Here is a 12,038-nt window from a genome sequence, read left to right as displayed (position 1 = left end):
CCAGATCAGAAACATGCCCCAATGGTTCTTTTGCCAATTTGGTTAAACCTGGGTCCTCTGTTCCCTGCCAGTAGAAACAGTCGTGCTCTATCAACTCCATCAAAACCCCTCATAGTTTTGCGCCCATCTATGAAATAACCTCATAACCTTCCATGCTCGAAGGAGAACGATCCCCGCTTTTCAACTCTTTCCACATAATTGAATCAACAATACCATCATCCTGGTATCGTTCTGATAAATCTCCCCTATACTCTCTCCAGGCTGCTGATTGCAATTTTAAATGGCTGGTCATGGGGCCAGGATATAACTTGGTGTAGGACTGACCTCAAAACACCAGGTTCAGTCTCTAGCTGGTTCCCAGCTGGTGCTATAAATTTATGCAGTATCTCCAAACCAATATCGAAGCAATAATGTGAAGAAAGAGCACCTGGGAGAGCCATTTTAAGAATAGGAACGCAAGATCTTCAAGGACAAGTAGATCATTCAGCCCCTTGTTGCAGCTCTGTCATCTATCAAATGATGGATGATCTCCACCTCACCTCTCTTTACCCCAGATCAAAAATCTCCTTCAATCTTGAAAGCTCCAACTGATTCCCTCTACACCCAACCTTTCATGGGATATAATTCCAAATTTCCACTGCCCTTCAAGTTTCAAAATGCTTTCTGATTTCACTCTGAAAGCACCGGGTTTTATCTTATAACCCTCTCCCTGATTCACCCACCAGAAGAAATTGTTTCTTTGTAGCTACCCTACCAAATCGTTTTTTTTTTTAAATTTAGAGTACCCAATTAAGGGGTAATTTATCGTGGCCAATCCACCTACCCCTCCACATCTTTGTGTTGTGGGGCTGAGGCCAATGCAGACACGGGGAGAATGTGAAAACTCCACACGGACAGTGACCCGGGGCCGGGATCGAACCCGGGTCCTCAGCGCCGTGAGGCAGTAGCGCTAACCACTGCGCTACCGTGCCACCCTTACCCTGCCAAATACACCTCAATCAGACCACCTCACAATCTCTGTACTGAAAAGAATTGCTAGGTTTATGCAGTCCGTCTTCATAGTTTAACTGTCTTTCCCCTCATTCTGGATAAATGCGTACTGCCAACATAACCTTGCGCAGGTGCATTAAGCTGGTGCTAGCTGCGAGGGTAACTGCTATCTGCAGAGGCGCATGGATGAACTTGAATGCTGTATTTTTGCTGCTGAACCATGCAAACCCTCCTACCCTCCACTGGGATAATCAATGTGACAGGTCTCTGTTAAGCATCATCGATCTGGCCTTCATCCCATTTACCACTGTGTGAAAGTGGTCAGACTGCAAGGGCTGCAATTTCACAATTAATGAGGCATTTCAGCTCATGGCTAATTAGGTTTGCCTCTTTGCCACAGCAGTATTGACACTGAGCATTGTTCAGGAGTCGCCTTGAGTAGGGTCATGGACACTGGGGAAGGCACTCCATTCAGACACACCCTATACATATTAAAGCGACTCCTTGAGAAATCGATTGCGATCAAGTCACTGGATGTTCCAAATCACAGAACCTTCCCTCCCTCCACGTAATCGGCGGTGGAGCATCCATCAGCGATCCTCTCATTTAAAAATAAACATTTTCTCTGGAGATATGGTTGCCACTAACAGTCTGCAGTTATTCTCACAGACGCCCTGTGGATGTACTGGGCCATGTCAAAGCTATTTCAAATTCAACCACATGCCGTAGACAAGAGCCATGGGTAGGGTGTAAAATTGAAGCTGAACAAAAATAATTTGTTCATGTTGTAGTTACTAAATTATAACAAGAACCTGGAAAACTAAAGAGTCGAAATTTAACTATGGAGCAGACAAATGGCAGCCATTCCATTCCATCTGGTTAGTCCCCTGAAGCAGTGGACAACACTGTCAAATTCACTAACTGGCTCTTGAATTTATCTAATAGCGTATTCAATGTATGTAAACTTTCCAAGACTCGTCACAGGAGCATCATCAAACAAAGGTTGGCATCAATCAAACACGATGCAGTATTAAATTGATCAGAGACATGTTATAAAGATAATCTTAAAGAATGAGACAGTGCCGCCTGATATGGTAGTAAATGCAGAGTCAATAGAAAGAAGCCTTCAGAACAGGATTGGATAAAAACATGAAGGAGAAAAAGTTGCAAGAATATGGGTAAAGAGTAGGGAAACAGGGTTAACTGGATTGCTCTTTCTTTTAAAAAAAATAAATTTGGAGCCTAATTCTTTTTTTCCCCCCTAATTAGGGGGCAATTTAGCGTGGCCAATCCACTTACCCTGCACATCTTTTTGGGTTGTGGAGTTGAGACCCACACAGATACAGGGAGAATGTGAAAACTCCACACAGACAGTGACCCGGGGCCAAGGTCGAACCAGAGTCCTTGGCGCCGTGAGGCAGCAGCGCTAACCACTGTGCCAACTGGATTGCTTTTGAAAGGACCTGGCATGAACTGGATGGGTTGAACAGCCTGCCTTCTGGGTTGTGCTACAATTCTAGGTGGGGAAATCAAGAGGGAACTAGAAAGATATTTGGCAGAGAAAGACAGAGTAGGGTGCGGCAATATCCAACCTCCTGAGGACTGACCAGGTGGAATGGAATGATATCCCCCCCGCCCCTGTCCTGGACTGGGTCTAGTCCTGTGATTCTTTGTAAAGTGCCCATTCCAAACGATATCACACCCAGTGTCAACACTCTAGCACAAAAGGCAAATATGACTGAATCAAATCCACAGCTCCTCTCCCATTACAAGTACCTGGCCAAGTCTCCACGATAGAGTGATTTGTACTCCCAGTTGGCAGGGTCAGACTTTCTATCAATGCAGAAAGTCTGCGCAGTCTGCAAATCGAGGTCATCCAGCCACATGAAGTTACCCTGAGGAAGATCAGTACTGGATTCAGACCTGCAAAAATAAAGTAAATTATGGTTCTGTGTGTTGAGCAGGATCAGTGAAACACGTGTTTGATGACAGTAACAAGTGTGCAGTGACGTGTATCTAACTCGGAATCTCCTTTCTCAACTTACAATAAAAAAAGTCAACTGGATATTCAGTTTAGTCAATTTAATTTAGGCAATTTAAATTTGTATAGCCGATGGGTCGGCAGATTTTCCCAAACTTGCTGTGCAGTGCCCTCCTCTTCTGACTTTTCCCATCCTAGAAAATGGCTTCCCAACTATTCTCAAAGACTTTCCCAAGTTCTTCCCCTTCACTCTCAGAAAAATTCCAGGCAACCAGCAGAAAGCAGCACCATTACTGTCCTGGGATCACTCACCTGCTTTCAGCATTTAATATGCAGCCAGGGACTGGGGAGGAATTAGGACATGTGTAGCTATTTCTGACCCCATTCTATTACACTCCTCTGCACTGCTCTGACGACACATATGGTTGGCAGTTTATACCCAGGGCTCTGCAGCGAACTAGCAGCTGCGTACAGCAGGAGATGGATTTTAATTCAGCTTCCTTCGCCAGTCATGGAGATGAGCTGACCAAAATCAGACGGCCTGCCATATGAGGGACACATTGACACATTTACATCCTGCCAAGGCACAGGGCAAACAAAGCTCCACACAGGAGAATATTCCCAGGCGAATCTGGCCAGCATCTAGATGCTAATCACTCCAAACCAGTTAACTGGATGGGACATGCAGTTCGCACGTCTGGCGCTAAGCTCCCAAAGTAATTGTTCTACTCGAAGCTCAGTCATGGCAGGAGACTCCCAGGAGGATAGCAGAACTGCCTAAAGAGTCAAACACACCCATCAACTCATGGGCAGCTGTGGCAGAGTCTTCAGCCATTGAATCCGTACAGTGCAGAAGGAGGAACTTCGGCCCATCTCGAGTCTGCAACGAGCCGCCGAAAGAGCACTCTAGCCAAGCCCACTCCCTCACTATATCCCTGTAACCTGCATACCTGTGGATAAATCACGGATTGGACTTAATCAATGATCTCAGAGCCAGAGTGGAAGCAAGTCATCCTCGATCCCAAGTGACTGTTGAAGAAGAACATGAGCAGCATACCTTTCATTGAATCATAGAATTTACAGTGCAGAAGGAGGCCATTTGGCCCATCGAGTCTGCACCGGCTCTTGGAAAGAGCACCCCACCCAAGGTCAACACCTCCACCCTATTCCCCCCAGTAACCCCACCCAACATAAGGGCAATTTTGGACACTAAGGGCAATTTATCATGGCCAATCCACCTAACCTGCGCATCTTTGGACTGTTGGAGGAAACCGGAGCACCCGGAGGAAACCCACGCACACACGGGGAGGATGTGCAGACTCCGCACAGACAGTGACCCAAGCTGGAATTGAACCTGGGACCCTGGAGCTGTGAAGCAATTGTGCTATCCACAATGCTACCGTGCTGCCCTGCACGGGCAGGGATGGGATCAAGGGAACAAAAAAAAGGAAGAGGAATAGGCCATTGAGTGTCTCGAGTTTGTTCTCCTATTTAGTCAGACTGTAGCTGATCCACATCTCAACTCCATTTACGTGCCCTTGCTCCACATCCCTTGATACTTTCACCCAACAAAAAATGATCTTAACCTCGAAAACTCCAACTAACCCACTGTCCACAGCCTATGAGTCTTTCACATTGCAATCAATGTGCTGCCTCCTGCTTTTGCTTCGGAACAGCCTATTCTAATTTTAAAATTATGCCCCCTTTGCACTCAAACTATTTTCTTGAAATTTACCCAATTGAATTCTTATGACATTTTTCCACATGTAAATTACTGAATTCAGCTCAGCAATGCACACCAGCAAGAATATAATGGCCCTGAAGGGATGCAGAGCAGATTCACCAGAATTATATCAGTGTTCATCACTGATGTGCCTAAAGTGCCTGGTAGTCGAGGGTGGTTATATACACTTCATATGGACCTGTGTAAAAATTCTATTCTATTGGTCTGGTGTATCCATTGAAGCCCTACAATGCAGAAGGAGGCATTTCGGCCCATCAAGTCTGCACCGACGATCTGAAATAGCACCCTACCGAGGCCAACTCCCGTGCCCTATCCCCGTAATCCCCCACCTAACTGGTACATCTTTGGACTGAGGGAGGAAACCACGCAGACACAGGGAGAACATGCAACCTCCTCACAGTCACCTGGTGCTGTGAGACAGCAGCGCTAACCACTGTACCATTGTAGTTAAGGAGCTCATGGGCGGCACGGTGTACAGCAATTAGCACTGCTGCCTCACGGCGCCGAGGATCCGGGGACTTTGTGCAAAAGATCTGGAGGGGTTGCCTAGGTTGTCAGGATGCACCCTGCTGGAGTGACTGCTGTTTCCAGATGTGGAAGGGGAGGGAAGAATGGGGGATATATGCAAGTGGCTGGGGGAGCAGGGAGGCAAGCGGGTGGTGAAGATCAAGGAGAAATGGGAAGCGGAGTTGGGAGGAGAAATAAATTGGGGAGTATGGAGTGAGGCACTCTGCAGAGTAAACGGGACCTTCTCTTGTGCAAGGATGAGCCTGATACAGTTTAAGGTGGTGCACAAGGTGCATATGACTCGGGTAAGAATGAATGGGTTCTTTTAGGGGGTAGCAGAGGTGTGGGCGGGGGCCAGCGAATCACGAGCACATGTTTTAGGGTTGTGAAAAATTGTGAAGATTCTGGGCGGGAGTGCCTTAGCCAGGATAGTGGAGGAGGTGGAGGACCCGGAACCTTTGGTGGCGATATTTGGGATTTGTCCAGACTGTATAGTTCAATGCTGGGAAGTATGTTTCCCGATGTGTTTATGGATCGTAACCTGTGTTGATACATGTCTGTAATAAAATACATGTAATTGGAAAAAGATTTTTTAAAAAGCTAAGAGCTCAAAAGGATATTTAGCAAGGCCTTAGAATTTGATCCTTTGTTCCTAATTCCAGACAGGAGAATTATTAACATTAATTAAAAAAACGGCTGTGTAACATCCTAGCTTTTGCAGCTTGGAAAAACATCTTCTGCTCTTGGATTAGTAAACTAGCAGTAAACAGTCATGGAATGTATTCCTATGGAATTCCTGTCGTCTGTGCACCGTAAAGTGTGGAACCCTCATCTCAAATTTATACTCTCTGTTCTGTCTGACCTGCTCCTGCAAGGTTTCCCATGAGCCATATTGAAAGTCGCGATCCCGCTGTCCAAAAAGGTATGCGTCTTACTATGTCACTCTACCATGTTTGTATGGCCTCCTCCCCCCCCCCCCAAATTCCTCCTGCCATTTTCTGATTGACCGTTGTATAAATAGAGGCACTAGTTCTTCAGGACCAATGTTGCAAAATGTTTTTCTCTGCTCTTATGTGCGCAAAAATAATTGTTCTGTACCAGGTGTGTTTTCAAAGTTTGTTGCTGTAGAATACACTCCATAACTATTTATGCAAGTTATCTGTAAAAATGATAAAACTCGAATAAAATATATAAAAAAAGAGAATGATACCAGTGTTTAGAGTTACATTATGAGGACAGATTGCATAAACTTAGGTTCTTTTCTCCAGAGTTTGGAAGCTGGGGGGGGGGGGGGGGGGGGGGGGGGTGTCTAATCAAGTAGTTCAAATAATTCAACAGAATACCCAGTGAAGCCATTTCTAGGATGGGGGAAATCAGAACAGGAGGATACAGTCTCAGAATTGCAATTCAGCCATTAGGGGTGAAATTTCTCTTCTACATGAAAGGTAGTGAAAATCTGTCTCTCTCTCTCTCCCCAAAAGGCCGTGGATCAAGCCTGACACTGATGTCCATCACCAGCAAAGATATCAGAACTCAAACCACGACCAATCCCCTTGCTCAAGCTCGATCGGTCCCTGGCTGCATCTGGACTTGGCAAAGGACGGCAACTTTATTCACCTCACTGCAATAGCTTCTTCGGCTTTATCTGCGAGTAACTCCGGATCAGAGTCGCTGCTGATGTGATTCTCTCGACTTTTCCTCTTATCCTTTTTGTGTTGCCGATGTTTCTTCTTTTTCTTCTTCTTCTTTTTGGCTGGGGCATCCTGTTCATCGTGGTCCAACACAACCCCAGATAATTCAGAACAAGCACTGAAATTGCAGGATAAAGACGTGGAATTTTAATCACATGTAAAAGTGTCATCCAATTGCTAGTTGCATCAATTTTAATATCGTCATTCACTCCTGACTTCTTCATAGAATCCCTACAGTGCAGAAGGAGGCCATTCAGCCCATTGAGTCTGCACCAACCCTTTGAAAGGTCACCTAGGCACAATCCCCCACCTTATTCCAAGAACCCCAAACTAAGGGTAACTTAGCATGGCCAGGGGCAGTCGTTAGCACTGCTGCCTACGGCACTGAGGACCCGGGTTTGCATACCCCCCAGGCAGCAGTGCATTGTGCCACCATGCCACCCTCTCTCCTGCTCTCTCTCCTTCATCCTGCCCGTGACCAAGAGAAAATCCCACATCAGAAATTCAGCAAGTGGAGGAAGCAGCCTCACGTTGCTTCACCACACAGCGCCTTAATGAGTATCTTGAACAAACGCAACAGAATAAGCAGCTCCATCAATGGCTTCTTTTACAAAAGCCGTCCAGACAAGAAAGTTTGTGTTTGATCTTGACATGAGTGGCAGCAGGGCCTTGAAGCCACTGGTTAATGAGGTGAATGTAGGAAGCAACCACTGAGCAGGTTGTCCCACTGCCAACCACAACCCAGCTCTAGCATGGGCAATGGCACAGTACAGGATTACGCTTGGCTAAGCCCTGCGTACCCAGCCAGCTAATCTACCAAGAAAAGTATGTCACTGGTTGTAAAGAGTTTTGGAATGTCCCGAGGTTGTGAAAGGTGGTATATAAATACAAACTCAAATGCCTTTACGCAGAAATAAATCCTTCTTATTCCGTGCTATGCCCTTCCCCAGTGAAATACATGAAGCAAATCTCTAAACTCAAAAAAAGGCAGTTATCCAAGATGACGCTTGTGAAGATGAAGAAGTCCAGGTATCATTCCACCTCCAAAGCTATTACTGGATGCACAAGGCAACCTTGTGCAGGCAGATACATTTAAACAACAGAACCTAGGATACCAAATCACCACGGTGACAACCTTCAAAAATCACAAAAGATGGATTAAAACCCATCTACTAACACAATATTCAGGAAGAGTGTGACTGGAGATGTAGCTAGTACCACTCATGCCCATGTGGAAAGGGCAGGTGGGCAAGACATCCACTTCCTGTGATTACTCAGCTGCCAGGTATCGACCGACCTGCATTTTGCAAATGCAGCAAACACATTCGAAGCGTTGCACATTGTAAGCTGCTCTTGAGCTTTGTTTGGAGCAAAGTAACTCTTCCTCACTCAAAGAATTTCTCAGAGCGACTCTCCCAAAATTCTCCATTCCCGCTGGGAACGTGCTAGCCCAGGCCAAAAGTCCGTGATCCTGGCACATGAAAAGAAGCAGTTGTGCGGTGTATTTATGTGAATCGCAGCATGTGACGTCCAAATCTCTCCACCATTGGGCAACTTTCCTCATCTCATGTCTGGGTCTGTTGGAGACTAAGAGAGAACCACTGCTATGATTATTCTGTATGACTGCAGGGATGGTGAAAAGCCACATCATAGAATTTACAGCACAGAAACAGGCCAGTCAGCCTACACCAGAGCCCGTGTTCCACGCCAGCCTCCTCCCACTTTATTTCCTTCAGCAGATCCTACGGCCATAACCTATTTGTTTATTTAGCTTCTCCTGCTATTCACCATAACCTTTCAACATAGTCGCAAGTTCCACATTCTAACTACACTTTGAAAAGAAGGGGGGGGGGAATTAATTCTAGTAACATAAAGGAGACAAGTCAAATGTCTTGTTCTACAAGCGGGTTTAAACACATTCTGCTCCAAGAGCTCAGATGGCATTTAGACTAAAATAGTTTTGTAAAAAACCAAAAGCTGCAGTGAGTGAATCAATGTTGTGCTAATTTAAGTCATCTCTCTGTGACAACCACTCAAAGCATCAACATGAAAATACATTCTGGGATTGCTAAAGTAGTTTGAAGCCACATTTCTACACGATACTCTTGCAGAGACTCTACGGACCACAGTGGACCCTCAGAGAAAGCAAAGTCCATCCATCCGCTGCTTTGAAAAAGAAGAGATCTCAGGAGGCAACCTTGCAAGGATATACAAGATGTATTTGAAAAATGAAAATGAAATGAAAATTGCTTATTGTCACAAGTAGGCTTCAAATGAAGTTACTGTGAAAAGCCCCCAGTCGCCACATTCCGGTGCCTGTTCAGAGAGGCTGGTACGGGAATTGAAACCGCGCTGCTGGCCTGTCTAGGTCTGCTTTAAAAGCTAGCGATTTAGCCCTGTGCTAAACCAGCCCTCCTGGTATTTAAACAGGGAGATGGATTATAAAACTGAAACAAAGCATGCAAACTCAATGTGTGCGCAAATGTGAGAGCTATGGGAGGCCAGAACACCTGCTTTTTCTACAGAAAAAAAACACCCGTTGGCTGGTCTGAAGATGGCAATGGCAATGGAAGGAGTGCTCACATCGCAGCCTGTCAGACTGCGTGAATCAACCTGCGAATCCTTCACACTGCTCTCCAAGAAAGATTGCAAAGATTTGAAAACAGCAATAACAGCTGGGATGAGTTGCCAGGGAGTGTGTTTGAAGCCAGGACACAGAACTAATTAAAGCAGCAAAATGGGAAGGCTCATATTCCAGGTGACTAACTAAACCAAAGGCAGCTGGCGGATAGAATATACGTCATGAGGAAACCCACGTGATGTTATAGTGATAAAAAGAACTCTTTTTTTTTAAAAAATTCACCTACCCTATGCACACCTTTTTGGGTTGTGGGGCTGAGAGACACGCAGACACGGGGAGAATGTGCAAACTCCACACGGGCAGTGGCCTGGGGCCGGGATCGAACACAGGTCCTCGGTGGCGTGTGGCAACAGTGCTAACCACTGCACCGCGTGCCGCCCCATTAAAAGAATCCAAAGTGGCCATGGGGCCTATCAATCCCACCGAATCCAGAGTGTGTGTCAGATCACTGATTTTCTCTCACATTTTCTTTAGTAAACACTCACTTTAAGCACTTTTTGTCAAACATCTCTTTCTGGTAGCTCTTGAAATGATGGGGTGGGTGTATGCCTCCGACTCACTTAGAAAAGACGTGATTACTCCCTGTTATTCCCACAATGGTGAAAAGCAGAGGCTATTCCCCTCAGAATGAAAGAACAAAAATACAGCCCTCCTTAGCAACCGGCCTACAACCAGCAGAGCCCAAGGCCTAAGAGCAGCTTAGCCCACCTGTGCAGCTGGCAAACTGAAGTGAGAAATCAATATAGGGATAGATAGTCTAACCTTCCATTCATACACACAGAGCAGAAGATAAACAAGCACTACAGAATTAATTGACAAGCCGAGTCAAAAAATACAAAGAAACTATAATAATAAACTTTATTATTGTCACAAGTAGGCTTACAGTAACACGGCAATGAACTTACTGTGAAAATCCACTAGTCGTCACACTGATCGGCTACCCCGAGGGAAAATTCAGAATGTCCAATTCACCTAACAAGCATTTCGGGACTCGTGGGAGGAAACCGGAGCGCCCGGAGGAAGCCCACACAGACACGGGGCATTCCTTGCTCTGCGACTATTAAAATATCTGGCAGCCACTCCAAAGAAATTTGAGGGTGGATCAAGGAGCATTACACCGCACTCAATCCTGCTTCCTAGTCAAATAAAAAATCTTTGTTCAGAAGGCAGCGGACAAGTTGTCCTGTTAAATGAAATGTCAGTCTCAATTCCTTCTTTAATGGGATTGGATGGAGGATCACTGGAATCCGAATCCCCACAGGAACCTGAGCATTTAAGGGGATAAACTCTGTTTGCACAAATGCCAAAGTGAGATTGATTTGAAGCACAGGCTGCACTTAACCAGACCCGATGAGGAGAAACAACACGGCAGAGTTCACCTTGCTAATAATGCAGCAAAGCAGCAAGGCAGGAAGCCCAGAAATCTGGCACAATGGGACAGATGTGGAAGCTTAGCTGACCGGGATGTTTTGTTCCCCTCATCAAAGCATGAACGCCTGTGTGAATGCAGAATTCTTCAAGGAAAAGCGAGAGAAAATAGGGTGGAAACTAAAATGCAATAGTTCCCTGGCATGGTCCTAATTTCTACTAAACACAAATGTTGCAGTGAGCAAATTGAAAGGTTCCTTCCTTCTTCAAAGCAACTCGCAAGGTCAGAAAATGACATCAGTCCGTCTCTACAAGCCTTATCTCAACCTTCAGATCCCAAAAGCCCGCAGCTGCGAGTGAGAGGGAGAGTTCTCATTTTAAAACTCTAGCGCACAACTTTCTTGTAAAGAACAGTCAAACTTTTTCCAACTTTATCACCGCTTGTAAAAGCTTTTCTTTGCGGTCTGCTAATGTGCAGGCCTTCCTGGCACTTGCCAAAGTAGCCATCTCCCATGTGTCAGTCTGGATGGGAAGCATCCACAGACTATTTAACAGTGGAAGACATCACAGCCCCAGGCAAGAACTTGCATTTAAGGGCAGCACGGTGGCGCAGTGGGTTAGCACTGCAGTCTCACAGCGCCGAGGTCCCAGGTTCGATCCCCGGCTCTGGGTCACTATCCGTGTGGAGTTTGCACATTCTCCCCGTGTTTGCGTGGGTTTCGCCCCCACAACCCAAAGATGTGCAAGGTAGGTGGATTGGCCACGCTAAGTTGTTCCCTTAATTGGAAAAAAATGAATTGGGTTCTCTAAATTTATTTAAAAAAAGAACTTGCATTTATATAGGACCTTTATCATGACTAAACATCCCAAGTGACACCAAAGGGGCATTTCCATACAAAAGAAAACTGGTTCCGAGTCACATAGAAGTAAGGAGTGTCCTGAAGGAGTCGACACAGGAGCATCATCAAACAAAGGTTGGCATCAATCAAACACGATGCAGTATTAAATTGATCAGAGACATATTATAAAGATAATCTTAAAGAATGAGACAGTGCCACCTGATATGGTAGTAAATGCAGAGTCAATAGAAAGAAGCCTTCAGAACAGGATTGAATA

General features: G+C 45.6%; 1 protein-coding gene across 1 annotated transcript in view; it reads right to left on the bottom strand.

The window, feature by feature from the left end:
* nrde2 (NRDE-2, necessary for RNA interference, domain containing) overlaps window positions 1-12,038 on the bottom strand; it is a 72,632-nt gene that overhangs the window by 50,286 nt on the left and 10,308 nt on the right. Inside the window, 2 exon segments of the mRNA XM_038773437.1 lie at window positions 2,767-2,913; window positions 6,840-7,031. Coding sequence (XP_038629365.1) covers window positions 2,767-2,913; window positions 6,840-7,031 — 339 coding nt within the window.

Source organism: Scyliorhinus canicula, chromosome 2, assembly GCF_902713615.1.
Source record: "Scyliorhinus canicula chromosome 2, sScyCan1.1, whole genome shotgun sequence".
Taxonomy (NCBI): Eukaryota; Metazoa; Chordata; class Chondrichthyes; order Carcharhiniformes; family Scyliorhinidae; genus Scyliorhinus; species Scyliorhinus canicula.
This window is presented reverse-complemented; position numbering and strand designations above follow the sequence as displayed.